At 48.4% G+C, this 20240-nt stretch overlaps 1 protein-coding gene across 2 annotated transcripts in view; it reads right to left on the bottom strand.

Annotated features, from left to right (window-relative positions):
* Positions 1–1480: 1480 nt before the first annotated feature.
* ST6GALNAC5 (ST6 N-acetylgalactosaminide alpha-2,6-sialyltransferase 5) overlaps positions 1481–20240 on the bottom strand; it is a 172814-nt gene continuing 154054 nt past the window's right edge. The window contains exons 5-6 of one of the 2 annotated variants that reach the window (XR_014774584.1): positions 17106–17346; positions 5758–5884 (exon numbers count right to left, since the gene is read on the bottom strand). Coding sequence is in view for 1 of the 2 variants with exons in the window: in XM_084757306.1 (XP_084613432.1) it covers positions 5653–5884 (232 nt within the window). In the remaining variant the exon portion in view is untranslated. Of the gene's footprint in view, positions 5885–17105; positions 17347–20240 lie in introns of both variants that reach the window. The other variant, XM_084757306.1, reaches the window with a different exon arrangement.

Genomic DNA, 20240 nt, shown 5'->3' on the forward strand with positions numbered 1-20240 from the left:
TTTTATCTATATTAAATTTTTGTCAAGAACAATTGATGAAAATGGGCAGAAACTCCAGAAACAGGCTGTCTGGCTGCTAATCTGCTTTCCCCAGTGAGCGGTATTATGGCTTTGGGAAGGTACCTAAGTGTCTTGTACCTCGGTATTTACATCTGTAAGATGGGAACAGTAATATAGCTGTTATTTTGATTGCTAAATGCACTTATAGAGGAAAAGCTCATAGCAAAGCTGCATGACGAGCCTTGCAGAGGACCAGCTTACAATGACAGCAGCTTGCAGGGCCCGGAACTTACCACCTCTTAGTCTCAGGTTTCTCATATCCAAAACAGTGGAGAAAGCTGGGATTGTGGCAGAACAGGGTATGTGTTGTAAATTATATGTAAAGCACACTGGACATTTAATAGTATAATGTAACATTTTAATTTTAGGAGGCTATGGATTTCCTAAATTTATTTCCTATGTCCTAAAATCATAAATAGATTTTCTTCATGGATTTCCTAATTTGGAAACTGAAGAGAACTAATTTCATGGTAAAGAACCAGAAATGCAAAAATTGCTTCCTGGCGAGCAGGCATGCTTCCTAGGACAGAGAGACGCATACCAGCCCTGTTGAGACTGAAGTCCTGTTAGCATGACTTCGTTTGCATGCTGTGTACCAGTCGTGTCCAGGAACAGGCACTGTCTCCTTCCATGCAGTCTCCAGGCCTCCTCCTCAGCTCCAGTGGACGAAATTGAGACCACTGAAGGGGCGGGGCAGCCACCGAGAGTGAGGAACGCCCCAGAGCTCAGGAAGATGCCACTGTCCCTCTGAGAGAAGCCCTGTGGCAGCTAGCTGACCTTTACTGTCTGCACTGCTGCCTAGGGTACCAGACACCACAGCTGGCAGAAGTGGCCACAGAGGCTGAGGCACCCTTCGTGCTCTCTTCCTGGTAGGGATAAAACTCTGGATCTGGGTCATGGAAACCAAAGTGCCTCTGTGTTGCCTTTTTTACTTTTTTTTTTTCATTTTTATTTTAAAGTAAATGCATCCTTAATTTTGATATGGCTTTCCCTAGTACCTTTACAAGCCTTTCAGCTAAGCTGGAGGTGATCTGCTTCTTGCCTCTTTTTAGCCTTTCTTTTGTATTCTGGCTACTGGAGTCAGAGTCCTTGATTTTTCCCCCCTGTCTGTACATGCTGTAGCATTTGTCAATATTAAATTTAATTTGTGCTCAGCGCACTTCACTAACGGTGAAAACACAAAGCTCACTGAACTTTACCTTTCCTGTGTGTTCGGTCCAGCCAGCATTAGCAAACCTAATGAACTCTACAAGGTTGTCCTGCCCGAATGTAAGCCGGTCCTGTTGACTGAACACCGTGTGCGTTTAGAAAGTGACCCTGTAAAACCCACTTGAAATTTATCTACCCACAACCCAATGAATCGCTCCTTCTTTTACAGTAGAATGTGTTTGCGTCCAAGCATCAATCCAACAGGTCAACGTTAAAGAGGTGAACATCAACAACAGACATTTATTGAGCGCCTATTGTGTGCAAGGCACTGTACTAGGTATGGGGCTACAAAGACAAGGGGAGACAGCCCCTGCCCTCCAGGGGCTTACAGTCTAGTCTAACAGACTCATACACAGAAAGACACAGGACAATCCAAGGTAGCATGTCATATTGGGGCACAAGTAGAAAACAGGATCTCAGCCTTTTTTGCATTTACATTTCAATGCCCTGAGTAAGTGGGGGAGTGAGCTGCAACCAAGCTATAACCAAGTTACTCCATGGGGCTCTAAGCCTTCCGGATAGTTTCTCCTCTTTCCACCTCAGCATGTGTTCAGGTCTGTGCTAAAACCCAGGCTGTCTGTGACTCTCCTCTGGCCCCACCTCCTCAGGCTTTGCATTTTAGTTTAGTTTTGTCCTGCTTTATCCAAGGCAGCCTTACTTTTAGGATGTAGACCAGTCTTCCCCCAGTCTAGGCTGGCCGGCAGCCATGTCTACAGTCCTGGGTCATAGAGTAGGAAGGACTTCTGGAGGCACTGCGCCACTGTGCCAGGAGGCCCTACACCAAACCCGTTCCCTAGACAGGTCTCAAGGTAACAGCCCACCAGGGAGACCTGACCAACCCAGCACTGGGGGCTTTAGAACACTGAAGACAGAAGGGTCTGAAGATGGCAAAGATGTGGGGGTTCAAGAGAAGCCGGAGAAGAAAGAAGAAGACTAGTCGGGGTGAAATGTTCAGACCCGAGTGAAGCTCAGACCTTCTGTCAGGGTAGGACTCCCTCGGGGAGACCCAGGGCCACTGACCCATGGCAAACATCTGGGGAGGTGCAGCGTGGGCACATGGTACTGAACATCTGGGGAGGTGCAGCGTGGGCACATGGTACTGAACATCTGGGGAGGTGCAGCGTGGGTACATGGTACTGAACATCTGGGGAGGTGCAGCGTGGGCACATGGTACTGAACATCTGGGGAGGTGCAGCGTGGGCACATGGTACTGAACATCTGGGGAGGTGCAGCATGGGCACATGGTATTAAACAGCACTCTGCCCTAACAGAATCTACTTTTTCTTTCACTTCCTACCACTCACTCACCTTCTGAAAGTTCTTTGAAATGTAAACTCTAGTGTTTGTATCAATGTGCGATTATGTGTCTCCACTCTAATGTGGCTCAGGTGGTTCAGAGGTGCCCTGCCTTTGTCACACGAATCTGGTAGTGACCTAGAGAATCCAAGACGCCACACAATCTTGCCCTTTAGGCACAAGACTTTGCCATTTGCTTTCATTTGGTTTTATGAAGCCCTGTGCTCTGTGCTCTTGGGACCTGTGCCCCTGACTCAGTCAGTCTCTGTGCCTAGCCCTGGGGTGTGCAGAACAGGCTGAGCAAAGCACAAGGCCTGAGCTCCCTAACACACACTTATGGGAATGGGGCTCACAGGGCCAAGTCCCCGCGCAGCACGCTGAATATTTACCTCCTAATGTTCTTTTAATGTGCGCTTTCTTGGGTGAATATTTACTGTGGAATATTAAATGTGAGATTCCTCTTTTTATGGGCCATTTGAAGTGATTGATTTTGTTTGTGAATTCCTGTATCTTTGCCCATAATGGCTATCTATTGTAATGGCCTCTGCCAAATGTTCCTGTGTTGAAATAACAGAAGCCATGGATCGGCCAGCTGTGGCATCGTATTACTGTGGTCTTAAAAGCTAGGAGGAGGCTGGCGATATCACTGGGGAGAGAAGAAAAAGGTATGTAACATACCAAGTATGACTGAGGCTTCAATATCCTGAAATCACTGATGTCTGTAAGCAGGGTTTTGCGTCTTTTATATCAGGGTTTGTGGTTAATGGTGTTGAATGGCATTAAGTCTGGCAGCTGTGGAATGATTGTGGTAAGACATGGGTTCAATTGCCCACAACCAGGTCCATCAGCACAAGTCACCAGAGCTCCCGGCGCTTTCTTTAGTGCTGCACTAAAACTGTGGCCCAAGTGATAATTTCTTACACTTAGCTACTTCATGTTTTGGCGGGGGGAATGTGAAGTCACATATAATAGCTACACTTGAATTTAAGATATTTTCCTGTGAAAGAGCCAAAATGTTGGGCATTTGCTTACTTTTCATTCTTTTGAGTATTTGAGAGGAGAAAATTACAAAACGAAACAAAAACCCTAGGAGCTTATCTTGATATTCTTTGTGGGCTTTTTTTCCCTTTAAAAAAAAATGAAAACAACAACAACAACAACACAAACCTAAAGATACTCAGGCTTTTGAGACAGAAGGTCAGGTGGCAAAGTTATAGCCTGGCAGCTATGTTTTCCAAACCCTCTTAAGTATAGTAATTGTCAAAGGAACCACTTACATTTTAACAAATAATCTCTTCAAGGGACTGTGAAGATGACCTGTCAATCAATTGTGTGCTATTCACACCCCTCTTCCTGTGTTCAGTGGCCATGCTGAGGTCTGATAAAACTCACTTTCCCGCAAAAATCTCAGAAGACACTTGAAGGATGAATTCCATTAAGTCTTGGATAGCAATTTCAATTTTTTTTTTTTTACTGACTTTAATAACTAAAGCTATACCACAGTAACACGTTGTTTTCACTTACCAAATACTTGGAACACATTTGCATCTCCACAATGTTACTCTGCATAATTAATAGCTCTGCTTAATGAAAGGGGATGGGAAATTATCACTAATTAAGAAGAGGGGAAAGAAATGGTGGCATGAGACACCTTTAGTCACAAGCCCTGCCCTGTTGGTAGAGCCATGGCTGCTCTCTCACGACATTAGCTGCTGCCTTCAAGTGTGTCATCACAGACACTAATGCTCTTCCAACAGTACGTAAAGAGGAGTCTAATATATTCTTATTTTTCTGAGCAATATAACTTTTTTAAATGAAAGTCTATAATACTGTGTGATTGTGGGTTTGAATTGAGGGAGGAGCCCTTCACAGGACTTCTAAGACTTGCAGCCAGTGGGTCAGAATAGTTCTGTGGTCTTACAAAAGGGCAGCTCTGGGTGCTGCCTCTATTCCTCCCTCTCTCCCTCTCTCCCTCTCTCCCTCTCTCCCCTTCTTAGAGAAGCAAGGGATAGATGTTAGACAGCAGAGACCCAGGAAACATGATTTCTACCCAGAGGGCCTGGACATCTCCACCCTGACTTGAAGTCCTTGCTATTGTCAGGACCTCATCAAGTGTCTCATCCTCATACAAGTCAGAGAGGCTCACATGATGTTAGTTGCAAGAAGAACTCAAGAGTTCTTCTGGAACATTCAAAAGAAGAGGGAAGTGAAAGGGAAATGCCTGTATTATCAGTTGCTACAAAAAAAAAAGCTATTGTAACTTTAAATTTCTCTCATTAGCATCTTTTTGTTTTAATAACACAGATTTTTGTTTTCAATTTTGTTCTTTTGAACATTTATGTACATTAGAAAGTGTTATAGCTGTTTTTGTTATGAAAGAGCAATTTGCCTGAAGCTGAGGGGTTCAAACAATGCCACACATTTCCACATCAACTACTGATTTCGAGCTAATAATGAGCACTGTGAATGCAGTAACTCATCAGCCCGATTCTAGGCCGTTCCCATCACCATTCAGGATTAAAGAGTCAGAAAGGATAAATTGCCACATAATCATAATCTATAAAAATACTGCCTAGAGTACACTAAAAAACTCTCAATAAATAAATGGCAGACATTTGCTTTATGAAAATCATTGGCAATGTGCTCTTCAGAAACATGTCCATTTTTTTTTCAGGCTTCTTACAAATCACAGAGTCTGACAAATGACAAAGATTATAGGTCAGTTAGGCTAGAGCCTAATAGAAAAGTCTTTTGACGTGGATGTCAGTAAAGAAATGCAAGTCAAGGTGTTGGGCTGCTCCTGTTAATGTTTTGAAGGCAATAGCTCCAGAGACCTGGAGTGTTCCTAGCCACGGCAGTGTCACGGAATCAAGGGTTCAGTGTCTCTTTCAAAGAGACAGTACTCATTAGAATGGATGCATTCTGGAATGTTCTCTGGCCTTTGGGTTCTGTCCATGGTGCTGAAGGCTGCCACAGCTCTCAGCCACCTTTCAGTTCCCATTTCCCTGCCGACCTACAGGTCAAGTCCTTCCTCACCAGCCAGAGGGCAGGGACACCCCACGCCTTACTCTCTGGCATGGTCAGCCCTCAGAACGCAGGCTTGTCTTCAGCATGATTCACGGCAGGCGATTCTGGTTTCCAGTCTGGTTGAAAAAAGTGAATGTTGAATGTCCGTGCCCAGTTCTTAAACACCCTTTTCTCTGTAATAAAACGGTGGTGACTGCCCTTGCGTCCTCGCTCGTGAGAGAGATACATTGTACATTCATCGGGTCCAGAAGGCTCGTAGTAATGATAAGGTACCGAAGGGTGCTGGGGGTCCCTGTGGGACGAAAGAGGGCAACCGTTAAAGGAGAACAGAGCAAAACAACACCAACACCCAAACCACACACAGCATCAAATGTGCTTTTTTATTGTCATTGTAAAAAGCCAATAAACACAAATCATATTTTCTCATCAAAAGAGCTTCAGCAGATGGTTTTTCTGGGACTGAAGCAACATGAACAAGGTTTGGGGCCTTAACATGGAGTGCAGCGTCACACAAGGAGCTTAGGCGTGCGCTGTCAGTGTCCAGGTTCATGGATTGCAGCGTCACACACACAGAGGGCTCAGGCGTGTGCTGTCAGTGTTCAGTAACATGGAGTGCAGCGTCACACACACAGAGGGCTCAGGCGTGCGCTGTCAGTGTTCAGTAACATGGAGTGCAGTGTCACACAGAGGGTTCAGGCGTGCACTGTCAGTGTTCAGTAACATGGAGTGCAGTGTCACACGGAGAGCTTAGGCGTGCGCTGTCAGGGGTCAGTAACATGGAGTGCAGTGTCACACGGAGAGCTTAGGCGTGCACTGTCAGTGTTCAGTAACATGGAGTGCAGTGTCACACAGAGGGCTCAGGCGTGCACTGTCAGTGTTCAGTAACATGGAGTGCAGTGTCACACAGAGGGTTCAGGCGTGCACTGTCAGTGTTCAGTAACATGGAGTGCAGCGTCACACGGAGAGCTTAGGCGTGCACTGTCAGTGTTCAGTAACATGGAGTGCAGTGTCACACAGAGGGCTCAGGCGTGCGCTGTCAGGGGTCAGTAACATGGAGTGCAGTGTCACACAGAGGGTTCAGGCGTGCACTGTCAGTGTTCAGTAACATGGAGTGTAGTGTCACACAGAGGGCTCAGGCGTGCGCTGTCAGTGTTCAGTAACCTGGAGTGCAGCGTCACACGGAGAGCTTAGGCATGCGCTGTCAGGGGTCAGTAACATGGAGTACAGTGTCACACGGAGAGCTCAGGCGTGCGCTGTCAGTGTTCAGTAACATGGAGTACAGTGTCACACAGAGAGCTCAGGCGTGCGCTGTCAGTGTCCAGGTTCTGGGCACAACATCCGCATAGCCACACCCATAGCTCTAGCTGCCACCCGTTACTACACTTCCAAAAGCAAAATGAAACTGTTGTTGTTGTTGTTTGTTTGTTTGTTTCCCCCCCTTACTCCCCGCTTCCTTGATGCAGCTCTCTGTTCCCTCGGGGCCTGCCACGGTGAGGCATGGGTCCTCTCTGGAGTCCTGCCCTCAGGCCCTGCAACCTTTCTCACTCTGTTTCAGCCACCTGGAACTTTCTGATTGTCAGCTGTGGTCAGCCCTGACCGTTCCTCAGAGGCTCTGCCCTTAAGGATGACCACCTCGTGGAGTCTTCCTGCTCCAGATTACAATCAGATCCTCTTGTGGTACTTGGGCTCATAGATTTCGGTTGGTAGACTGTTCGGGAAGGATTAGGAAGTGTGATCTTGTTGGAGAAAGTGGTTTACTTGGTGGAGGAGGGGGGGGGGGCGGCTAAAGCCCATAACAGGCCTGGTTTTCTCTCACTGCTTCCTGTTTGTGGATCAGGATGTGAGCTCTTAGCCACTGCTCCAGCACCATGTCTATCCACCATGACGATCAGGACTAGCCTCCGAAACTGTGAGCAAGCCCCAATTAAAGGCTTGCTGTCATAAGTGGCTTTGGTCATGGTGTCTCATTACAGCAGCAGAACAGGGACAAGACAGTTCTTGAGGACCGTCCCTCCCTCCCACCTGTCAGCTTCCTTACAACATTAATCTCCTTGACACTGCTGTTGTTTTCCTACTTAATGTCTGCCAGAAGACAGGGATTTATCTCGTATCTGGGACTGTGCCTAGTACAGAGGCAATAAACAGTGTTTGAATTTCTGTCCTCGGAGGGAGCAGCTGAACACCATGCCTCTACAGACATTTTCTTCCCCAATGATTCTAAGTCTGATTTCATGAGGTAAAAAGGAAGAAAGAGAGTGGACAGCTGGTGTTGTATTCCCATTGTTGTAGAAACTCGCAACTCTCCAGTCCCTTGTGGGAGACCGACAATCCTGGGATTTTTTAAAACTATATCCCCCATTTATGCCTCAGATAAAAATACTCGATCAACTTCTCCAGGGTGGTAGACCCAGTTCTATCATATGTGGGGGAGGGGACCCCAAATGTGCTCTGACATCAGGCTAGACTCCACTCTAGAATAGTGTTCCTGTTTGTTCTGGGCTTGAACAGTGGACAATAAGCTCCATCAAGGCTTTCAACCAACAACCTTGACTGTTGTGAGCCATGAGGCATGTCTGGTCTGCTGCCATATGTATCCCAAGATAGCTATGAATGCAGCCTAACACGTATGTAGGCCACAATGTCACATCACAAGGCCAAGGGTTCGGACACTCCTGCTAGAGACTCACAAAGGCCCAAGATGCTGAGCATCTTGCCTTTCAAAGCTGATGCCTCGGGGCCTCCTCTAGGAGCAGGAGCTGCTGTCCCCAAGATGTTCCTCCTGCTAGCAGCTCTCCTATTCTTTCTCTTTGGAAGAGATCAATACTCAAATGAGTTTTAAAGTAGCAGCCTTCCCAGGGTCAGAGATCGAAGTCTTTTATCAGGAAAGGTGTCAAGCCTGTGGGTCCGACAACAATAAACCCCTGGCACCTTCTCCTCTTAGGCTAAAGTTGTTCCAGGAAGAGAGATTTATTTTTGTCGTGGCTGCCTGCATGCTATGCTGAGCTCATCCTTCGGATCTCTAATGAGTCTGTCTCAGATCAGGGGCCGCTCACCTACCCTGTCCGTCTTCTTGCATTTCTGCCTATCCCAGCCTGGAAATCGGGTAAAGTGAGCAGAAAGCATTCCCAATACAGAACAATCATGTCCACTCCTTATAAACATCAAACGGAAAGATGGAAGAACTGTCAGAATAAATCAGGCTTGTCATCCCGGCACTTAAAGAGGCTGAAGCAGGAGGATCACCGTGAGTTCCCGGGCTAGCCTGGGTTCTTGAGTGCGACTTTGTCTAAAGGAAACAAATATCAAAACATAAGGCAACAACAGCAGTAAATTGTAACTCAAATAAATAAACAAAAACCAAGGAGTAGGCATGTGTGAAATCCATTTCTGTAGGTTCATAGAGCGAGATTTGGGGAAGGCTGCCAAATTCACTCTGCAATGCGATTACAGGGGTTGACCTTTTCCTTCATATCAATTCAGGTTTTAAATGTGATTCACCTAGGTTTTAGGCATCTTATTGACATCAATCTACTAAAGAAACAATTAGGTTTCTAAAAATATCGTGCGATTGATGCAGCACCTAGGAGTAGAAGGTAATTGGAAGTCAGCTCCAGGATGCTCGGGATCAATTTCCTCATCCAAGAGGACCATCTCTTTGAATGAAAGCTTATTGGGCTCGGTATTGATCACCTACAGGGAGACTAGATTTATGTATTTGGGTGCCACGGTTTCAGAGCTGTCCAAGTGGCCATTTATGGAAGTGAACATTGTTTTTGTCTTTTAATACTTTGTCCAGAGAATTAACGAGCCCTTTGCTGGGACAGGAAATGCAGAACTGAGGCAAGGTGGGAACTGCCTGTAGGATGGGAGTCCGCTCTCAGCTGCAGAAGCACCACCCGCTTCTTGCCTCACCCTTGTGTTGCCTCTGCAACCTGCCTTTCGAAAGTCTATGCGCTCTTTCCTCCTATGTTTCCTCCCCATGAAAACCATCCATGTCTGAATTCCCAATGCAAAGGCTGCACTCAAAAGGATGTCTGGGTCCAGGGAAGCAGAAAGGGGCTGGGCTGGGCCAGCAAGTTCTCCCTGGCAGCCTGGACTCCCCAAAGCCAACAGTGAGTTCTGCATAACAACTGAAGGAGGGCTGATTTGCTCTTTCTTCTTAAAGAACTCAGGTGAGGAGAGAGAGGAATTAGCATTTAATGTACACAGGTGCTCTGAGGAAATCTTGCTGCTAGCACACTGCTCCCGTGGGTTCTGGTTAAGTCATATGGAGAGGTCCCCGCTCAAGTGGCTTTTGAAGTGCCTTTAAGTTGAGCATCAAAACAAACAGCAGCAGGATTGGATAATCAAACTCATGAGGTGAAATAAACATCTACAGTCCTGTGAGGATTTCAATAACGAGCTGAATAAATAGTTAACAAACGGAGGAGTGGCGTGCCATTGCGAAAGAATTCCAATGAATAAATATGAAAAAGTGAGGAGATATAAAGTCACCCTTAGGACAGTGCAGTAACTGTTGGAAGCAAGATGTGCCAGCAAACCATGGGTGGGAAAGAGATGGGAGAAATATGCTATTTGCATGGTCTTCATGCATCTCCCTCACGATATGTGTTGATGACCACATGAAAAAATAGTCCCTGTACAATGGACCAGTTCAGCAGCAATCACTCCAATGATTGCCGGCAGTGAAAGGACAGAAACACACATCCGCATTCCACCCTCTCTAGCTTGAGGAGTTTCCCTGGTAACTAATAGACACCTTAGGTCAGGCCAAATCAGGATTTGTGGCTGTGATGCTGAAAGTAGTTTTAGGAACGATCAGTTTAGGACAGTAAAATTGGTGATGTTATTAATGGTATTTTTATCTTCAGCAGGAGGATTAAAGGAAAGAGAGGCACTCGGAAGAAAGCAACATGCTCAAGAAGGGTCTGTGCTCGACAAGAGAGCACAGAGAAAGAGTAAGGCATAGCCAAGCATGGATACAGGCATCTCAAGGGAGAGCAGCAATTAATTATCCCAGAATTAGCCACTTATCCCATTCGGTGGCTCTCAAGTTACCTCCCAAAGGGTTGTTAAGAAGCCGTTTCCCCTCTTCTCTCTAGATGAGGCAGCTCCGAGATGCTGACAAGGCTTCGATCTTCAACCAGATTTCATGGCAGAAGACTTCTTGCCCCTTCGCATGTCCCTAGGATTTCCCCTGAGAACCCTGCCTTAGCATCACTAGTAAAAAGGCACAGTGGTATCATGTACAGTTTGATAGGAGTTGCTCACCTTGTCACATCTCTGGTCCCTTTCCTAGGAAAATAGCATCAGTCTAATCACAGGGAAATACCAGACAGATGAGATGTGTGGGAACTTCCACAGAGCCGGGGCAGAGAGCAGAGCTCTTCGAAGGTGACAAGGTCGCAAAAGACAAGAGCGATCTGAGGAGACCGAGGGTGCGGTGGGTAGGGGCACTGGCATCCTGAAGTGGCCTTGGGGCAGATGAAGGCTGTTAGCAGAGCCACACAAGGGTTCAGTGAGGTCCGTGGCTTAACTGAGGACCATGCTGACGTTAATGTCTCCATTTTAGTAACCAGCCTACAGGGTGAAAAATCTCAGCACAAAATAGTGAGACGAAGAGCAATGGACTCTTTATGCATCCATTTGTGCAAATCTAAAACCACTTTAGACATATGTTTTATTTTATTATCTATGTACTTTAAAACAAACAAAAACTTCTATCCATACAGTCAGTATAGAGAAGACATGTAGGCATATGTGTGTGTGTGTGTGTTTGTCTGTCTGTCCAGGTGTGTATGTTCATGCTCACACAAGTGCAGCCATGTTTTGCGGGCTCAGAGGACTAATGTACCTGGCTCCTGCTGTCTCTGCCTCCTCAGTCCTGGGATTTTAAGCTGGTGCTGGCACACCTGACTAATTTTCCTCTATGGGTTCTGAGGCTCCAACACAGATCCTTAAGCTTACGAGGTAAGTTCTTTACTGGCTGGGCTGCCAACCTCAGCTCCTGGGGACACTGGCTGGGCTATCCACCTCAGCCCACGGGGACACTGGCTGGGCTATCCACCTCAGCCCACGGGGACACTGGCTGGCTGTCCACCTCAGCCCATGGGGACACTGGCTGGCTGTCCACCTCAGCCCATGGGGACACTGGCTGGCTGTCCACCTCAGCCCACGGGGACACTGGCTGGCTGTCCACCTCAGCCCATGGGGACACTGGCTGGCTGTCCACCTCATCCTATGAGGACTGACATTGCGAGGACCTCAGCTCCTAGTTTACATGCTCTCTTTCCATCTTTATCTGCTCTCTCAGGTAATATTGAAGCTTCCACTGAACAGATAAGTGTGTGGCCCCCAAGTGGACTCAGTGCCTGGATTTAGGCACACAGATCTGCTCAGGGACCACCCAAGTTGCCAGACTTGACCACGTCAGTCCAGAGGCATCACCAACCTCCATATACTAGCATATTTAATCTTCCCAATAGCCCTATAAGGAATGCTGTGTGTCTTTCCCTGTATATGCTTCTGTGTGTGGTGTAGTAGCCAGAGTGTCTGATACTCAGGAAATATTTGAAGAACGAAGTGGAGTTTGCAGTGGCCATGTGCCTGAGTTACTCTGCCATTGGCCTGTCATTGGCCTTGCCTCTTCCTGTGGGAGGGACCCACTGAGGCACAGGGAGCTGTCACCAGGATTTCTTTTCTGTGGAGCCTCTAGCAAGAAATTAGCTCCTTACCTCAGAAGCCTGTGTCCGGGGACTATGGAGCACCAGAGTCCAGTCGCTTCTCCTTCATGGGAGAGTGAGCCCCAGTGCTCTCCTGAGCCTCCACCCTCACTCCCAGATGGCACCATAATGTTTCAGAAAGACCGGCCCCTAAGAACCAGCAGGTCATGGAATCTGCCTGTGTCAGGGAAGAGTTAGCTGAACGGTGGCAAAGGAGCTCGCAGGAAGGAGCACAATCTAGTCCCGTGCTTCAGAGAACGTTAGCCACACGGGTGTTGTCACTGCTCTACCCCTGCCCTCTGTGAGTGTCCCGCACAGGTGCCATCACCGCTCTACCCCTGCCCTCTGTGAGTGTCCCGCACAGGTGCCGTCACCACTCTACCCCAGCCCTCTGTGAGTGTCCCGCACAGGTGCCGTCACCGCTCTACCCCTGCCCTCTGTGAGTGTCCCGCACAGGTGCCGTCACCACTCTACCCCTGCCCTCTGTGAGTGTCCCGCACAGGTGCCGTCACCGCTCTACCCCTGCCCGCTGTGAGTGTCCCGCACAGGTGCCGTCACCGCTCTACCCCTGCCCTCTGTGAGTGTCCCACACGGGTGTTGTCACCGCTCTACCCCTGCCCTCTGTGAGTGTCCCACACAGGTGCCGTCACTGCTCTACCCCTGCCCTCTGTGAGTGTCCCGCACAGGTGCCGTCACCACTCTACCCCAGCCCTCTGTGAGTGTCCCGCACAGGTGCCGTCATCACTCTACCCCTGCCCTCTGTGAGTGTCCCGCACAGGTGCCGTCACCGCTCTACCCCTGCCCGCTGTGAGTGTCGGACTGGTGCCAAATAGGAGCTGTCCCTGGCACCGCTGATGGCAGCTTTATCAGTGTTCACTAGCTAATAATTCCGGCAGAACCAACTCTCCGCCACTCACGACACCTTTGAGATGTCCTTCACATTATGGATGAGATATTAATTTAGTTCCATGACAGCAATCACTCTGAATCATTACTCCGCTAATTAATAAGAAATGACGGCTAACAGAGACTTGTAAACTTGGTAATGTGCAAAGTATGACTGGAAATAAGACTATTAGGTAGAATTTAAATGCTTGCCCTATTATTATCGCAAATAATTTACAAAGGAAAACGAGATTAAGAATACTCACCATAACTTAGTTTAGAAAGCAATGATAACAGCTTTCCTACAATTTATAGTCCATTCCAAGAATGAATTTGGCTCCCTATCTGGAGATGGCATGATTTAAGGGCCCACCGTATCTACTATAATACATTTTGATGCTGTCACCGGGGCAGCACACCATTAATTCTCTCAGCTTTCTGAACGCTGATGGGTATGAAGTTCGGTGAGGGAGGAAGGGTGGGGCTGGCATGGCAGCTCCTCTCTCGGGTCCAATGCTGGCCCCCACTGACAACCAAACAGAGTAGGAGCTTAGCGTTTGCTCATTATGCCTTCCACTCACTCATACCCTTTTATTTGATTTGCAATGTAGGTTTTGGATCAAATCCTTTTGTTCCCTAGATTTGTTAAAGTGTATGTGTGTCAGAATGTGTGCCTTGTGTGTGACGGTGCCCACGGAGGCCTGAGGTGTTGGTGCCCCGGAGCTGGAGTTACAGGAGGGTGTGAGCCACCTAACGTGGGTGCTGGGAACCACACTCAGCTCCTCTGAAAGAGCAAAGTGAGTCCCTCACCTGCAGAGCCAGCAAATCAAACTATAATCCCCCAAGAGGAAGTCTCCTGTCAGTGAACTGATTTACACTGAGTACGCACCATGTTCTGGGTGTGGCTCCAAGATCTGAAGATGCAAATGGGGACTGAGACATCACCACCCTTCTCAAGGAACAGATGGGCAAATGAAGGAGCTTCTAGCCCTTAGTGAGCTGCGGCAGAGGAGAGTTACAGAGAGCTAGGGAGCCGCCCTGCCGCCCCGCCCCTCCCCTCGCCAGGCTGCCTCAGGACTGCAAGGGGCTGGGATGCCTAAAGCAGCAAGGTGAAGGGCTATGTGCCCTTCAGGTTTGCAGATTGCTGTCCCTTATCAGCTCTGAGACATTGACTAGCCATACGTTTCAGGTCTGTGGACTCGTTTGTAAAACCAATGGAGCCAGCATTACACTTCCTGTTATCACCAGAGTTGATGAACTAATCCATGTGTTTATTCTAAGCACAGGGCCGGCTTCAGTGTGTGTGTAGGGAGTGGAAGCCATTATTTAGTCATGAAAGAGCCAGTGGTGTCCAGTTAAATGCAGGATGAGAGAGACAGGACTTCCATGCTGAGGGCCGGAAGGGTGTCTGCAGGGTTCGTTCTCTGACAAGATTTTTTAGTGGGGCTGAAGAAATTCGGTGTGGATGCAGAAGTCAGGACCAGAACAGTGTGCAAACGGCACAGTCTGAAGGGCTGGGAGGCTGACGCTAGGGAGAGCGGATTCTGTTTTCAAAGCTTTGGGAAGGCCCTGAGCTGTGTCAAATGATAAGATCTGACTCCAGCAAGATCTATCAGTGCAGGGAAACAACTGGGGCTGGCAAGAGTGGTTTGAGGTGATGCTGCCATCACCTCAACAGGCGCAGGAGGAGAGAGCTGCTTGCTGCTCCAGTGTTAATTCTCCCAGGTCTTGCACACCCCACACATCTAGGGGCTACCAGAATTTTCTTGTTCCTATTCAAGGTAACCAAGGCCCATGGGACAGCCAGACTCCCAGGAAGGCTGGATGGAAGGTGCTACCCTACGTAGTCCTCCACTTTACACCTGGCGCTTGGGGATTCATGGGATGCTCAGCTGTTTTCCTCTCAAAGAATTTAATCCGCCCCTCAAACCCCCTGTCACCATGCTGAAGGGTGATCCACTCATAGAGCCACAACCATGCTGGCTGCTCTTCTAACTATGGGAGTCAGTGCAATCCTTTGTCACTCTGCTGTTAGTTTTCCTGACAACAAGGAAATGACAATTGCACCCTCCTGAAAGCCGACAGACACTGTTTAGACTAGAAAGCAGCAGGATTGTGGCTCAGAGCTGAGAGGCCATCAAAGCTCTTATTTGCCAGGAGCTCTCTGGTTGCAAGGGCGCAGTGACACACAGGAATGGGAGGGTCTGTCTTCGGTCACATGGGGAGCGAGCATTCTTACCTGGGATTGCAAAGCCTCCCCTAAATTCAGTTGAAAACCAAGGATGGGTCTTTCAGAAAAGCTCAGGGGGACAGATGCTCTGATAAAAGTAGTGAGCATTTTCCCCCAAAGGCGCCACTCTCCTAACTCCTGGCCTTTGTGACTAAACTCTGATCAAGGGGGACTCTGGGAACTGAAGTCAGCGCCTGCCTCATTCATCTTCCATCACCTCCCCAGCTCCCCACATGGGTTATGAAATGAACAAGGTCTCCATGATTAATGCAAAGACTGGCTTCTTTTGAAGGTACCAATTTGTGAACACGAGCAGCTGCTGAAGTCTGGTGCCCCAGTGAGAAGCTGGGAACCCTGGAGCAGCTGCTGAAGTCTGGTGCCCCAGTGAGAAGCTGGGAACCCTGGAGCAGCTGCTGAAGTCTGGTGCCTCAGTGAGAAGCTGGGAACCCTGGAGCAGCTGCTGAGGTCCGGTGCCCCAGTGAGAAGCTGGGAACCCTGGAGCAGCTGCTGAGGTCCGGTGCCCCAGTGAGAAGCTGGGAACCCTGGAGCAGCTGCTGAAGTCTGGTGCCCCAGTGAGAAGCTGGGAACCCTGGAGCAGCTGCTAAAGTCTGGTACCCCAGTGAGAAGTTGGGAAACCTGGAGAAGCCGAAGAACGGCTGGTGCTCCAAAGGTCGCCTTGTGATAGTTAGTCCTCACGCAGCCGGCAGCCGCGTGGGACCAGTTCTCAACAGGGCAGGAGAGACCCACCTCATCCTGAAGACCACATCTGTCCTTCCTCTCCAGGGCCCAGCTGCCCTCTGCCCCTTGGGGCATCTTTATAGAGTGTGCCCATGGTAGATCCCCTATTTTCAGTCTAGCAGGATTATCATAAACTTTCAAGACCTGTGCTGATGCCACTAATATTTTACAGACCTGAGAGCAGAGGTTCTGAGGTACAGTCACTGTGTAGCCTGACCAAGGTCACTAAGGACCCGTGAAGGTCAAAGAACTTTCTCAAGGTCACAACTTTATTACAGGCAGAAATGGTTTGTTTTATCCATAGACAACTTTTTTTTTTGACCATTAAAAAGACAGTGAGGGAGAGCCACCTCCCTGATCTTTAACAGGACCTGCTGTATGAAGGGCAGTGTGTGTACCCACTGCCTGTGCCTAGGGCTCCAATCATGCAATCAAACATACAAAACTGCCCGTACAGAGGTCACGCTCTGGGACACTCAACCAGCTCAGGGCCGCCAGCACAGAAACCACGCCAAACCCTTACTGACCCCTGTAATAGCATATGTCCTGACTCCTACAGCTTAGGGTGTAGGTGTGGTATTGGGGTCCCTACTACCACTCAGCTGCTTTCAAAGTGAAGCCGAAGGCCGCCTTGTCCTGTTGGAGAGGAACAAACTAACATGCCTGTTCTTCATTCTCTCAGGAGAGTATTACTGTCAAAAGGCATTTGCTACTTAGATAATGATTATAGAAAGTGTATTTAATAGTTCCATGATGAGGGATGGTTCCACGGTCACTGGTGGTTTGACATGGGCAAGGCTTGTTGTGGTCGTCTGATATGACAGAGCTGAGTCCTATTCTTTGAATCTGCCACTAAGCATCCAGACACTTTTCAAGGTAACTGCAAAACCACACGGGAGAATAGTAGCTACTTTGTGTATCTTACATTATAATCTTACCAGTAAGATTAGTGACATGCTGTAGTCATCTTGTCACTGTATGCAGAGCGAGTACTGTACTCACTATCTCTTCATACGCTCCACAGACAGCTTGTTTTTATTTTTATCCACTTTACAGATGGGGAAACCAGGCTCAAGGTCATGTGCGTAGGTGGAAACTGCCTCCTTGTAGTTCAGTCAACACAGCTTGGAAATAAGAGGTGAGTGTAGGTACGGGCCTGGGTCTCTCTTTGTCTTCTCTCTGTGGTCATTAATGTTAACATCGATTATTAACTTCACAGGGACTAGACTGACTAGGAGGCAAACCTCCCGGCACATCTAGGAGGGAATTTTGAGACTTTAATTGTGTTGGAAGACGCACACTATGGGTTGGGTCCTTGAACTGCAAGAAAAGGAGTGAACTGAGCACCTGCATCCTGACTGGACACAATGTGACCAGATGCCTGGGGTGGGGGAGGGGCTCCTCCACCTCTGCTTCCTGATGGGACACAATGTGACCAGATGCCTGGGGGTGGGGGAGGGGCTCCTCTGCTTCCTGATGGGACACAATGTGACCAGATGCCTGGGCCTACTCCATAGTGACTTCTCTGCCCCTGCCCCTGTGAACTGTACCCTCACACTGTGAGCTGAGATAAACCTTCCTTCCTTAGGCTGTTGAAGATGGATATTTTGCCTCAGCAATGAGAAGCTTACAGACACCTTCCTACCCTTCCCTGAGCAGCCATGACTTCTTAGAGAAGATGCCCCCAGAAGCCCCAAGCCTTCCCTCTAGTGGCTCCTGGCATCTCACTTTGTGAGGTACAACCTTAGCAGCATCTTGGGTGGGCAACTGCTGAACCTTTTCAGTGGCAACTGAGAAGCCCCAGAGCTGGAGGCAACATATGGCATGTTGACATCATCCTAATTTCCTTGTTAGCATCACTCCACAGATCGCCTCCACTCTACCATATATGAAGTTGTGAGGAACTAACTGCAAATAGGAGAAATGACAGGTTAACTCGGCTTTCATATGTTTTCCATAATAAATGGAATATTTCCTTGAACACTCGCAGCCATTAACATTTCAATTTATTCATGCTTTTTTTCTTCGTGGCATCCTAATGGCAATATTACATAATTACATCTGCTCCATAGCCATCAGCTTTGACTGAGGCACATTGCATATCTTTTGTTAGACTGTTGACTGGAGGAGGCAGCTCGCTTTTTTTTTTTTTTAAATGTCATTCTACCTACTTCTTCTACCTTAGTTGTTAAACAAGGGAACAATGCCAGTGACGGAAGCGATCTGGGACTCGGTAAGGACCCAGTCTAACATGCCTTGTGCTTGCTACGTACAGGGCACTGTTCCAAACACCTCGCCTGCATTAGCTTACTTAATCCACCCACCTCACTCTGCGGTGGGTTCTATTATCAACACATTCACAGATGAGGAGGCTGAGATGGAGAACTGAGGTCACGAGATCATGCGGCTTTAGGATGCTGGGCTCGGACCTGTGCAGGACACCTTTATGTGCCAGCTTCCTCTGTGCTTTTCTTTCTCTTCTGTGGCTGAATCTTACATAGCAACAGGAATCCCATTGTGCTGGGTCACACAGTGACACAGTGGCAGTAGGTGTGGCTTCAGTCACCTGCCAGAGTTAACCTTGGAATTTAATCCTCATGTTTAAGGGACGAGGGGGAGGCCGGCCAGGCATGGGGGTGCATAACTATAATGCCAGCACTCAGGAGGTCAAGCAGGAGGATGGTGGGGTTGAGACCAGTGTGGGCTACATAGGAAGGCCCTGAACCCTCTTTTGGAAAGCAAGAGGGAAAACCAGGCAGGCCCTTTAAAAGAGGCTGTCTGGCACTCCGGAGGCAGAGGCAGGCAGATCGCTGTGGGTTCGAGGCCAGCCTGGTCTACAAAGTGAGTCCAGGATAGCCAAGGCTACACAGAGAAACCCTGTCTGGGGGGGAAAAAAGAGGCTGTCTGGTTATAAGGACTCTGTCCTTTACAACATAATAATGGGTTTGTGGGTGCATGGATGGTCTTGAAGGGGACTGGAGTCTTTTACAAAAGCCAGTTTCTATCCCTAGTTTACACCCTGTCACAATGTATCTTAACTGGTTTTGCGTCACCATGCCCACAGCACCTGAGTGAAACAACTTAAACGGGGAAAGACTTATTTCGGCTCCTGGATACAGAAGGTTCAGCCATCATGGTATGGAAGGTGTGTCAGAGAAGGGCAGCTCATGTCCTGGGGGTCAGGAAGCAGAGAGAAAGCACACTCGGACCCCCGAAACTTCCTTTCATCTACCTGGATTGCAGCCCATGGGACTGTACTGCCTCCTCATCAGACCTCACAAGGAAACACCCCCAGACACACTCAGAGATGCACCTCAGTCTCTTGGGTCAACCTGGCTGAGATTAACCCTCCTACCATGTTATGCCCTGGCCAGCACCCCCCACGGCCCCTCCTCCTTGTACTGGCCAGCCTCTGGATGCCTGAGCTCCCCAGCATGTGGCCTTCAGCTAGCAGCGCCCAGGTGACTGACAGAGAGATGAAGTCCTTTCCTGCACTCCTCATTCTTGCTGGATGTGTTTAAAGCATAATCTGTGCCTGGAAACTGGTGACCTTTGAGGCACCATTAGGTTTGAAATGCGTGAAAGGATAGACACGCACACATTTTAGCCAGCAAGATGTAAATAACTCCCGCCACAGGTTTGGCCGCTTGAAGATTAGGGGTGAAATCGTGAGGAGGCCCTGGGCATTGCTGAAAATCAAGGCGCTTTCAGAATCGATTGGCTGCAGCGCTCACGCTGCACCTGTGTTTTCAAGCCTTCCACACGTCCAGCCCTTGGATGGTGCTCAGAGCCTCTTGCGGATACACAGCACACACACTTTGCCTGGGCACAGCAAAGTGTGCACACTGCCCTTAAAGTGACAGAGCCAAATAACCGGGCCCGTGCTGTTTGTCTCTAGCAATGAGAACCAAGGCCAGAATGTGGTAGGAGAAAGAGACTCGGAGCAATATTTTAATTTCAGAAATCACGTCTCTCCATCTGAGCAGTCCCCTCATGAATTCACCTAGGAATTACTGCGTTTCTTCCCAGTGAAAAGGAAGCTCGTGTTTCTTAATGCCTGCACATCATTAATA

This window comes from Acomys minous (assembly GCF_964271855.1).
Source record: "Acomys minous genome assembly, chromosome: 14".
NCBI classification, from domain to species: Eukaryota; Metazoa; Chordata; class Mammalia; order Rodentia; family Muridae; genus Acomys; species Acomys minous.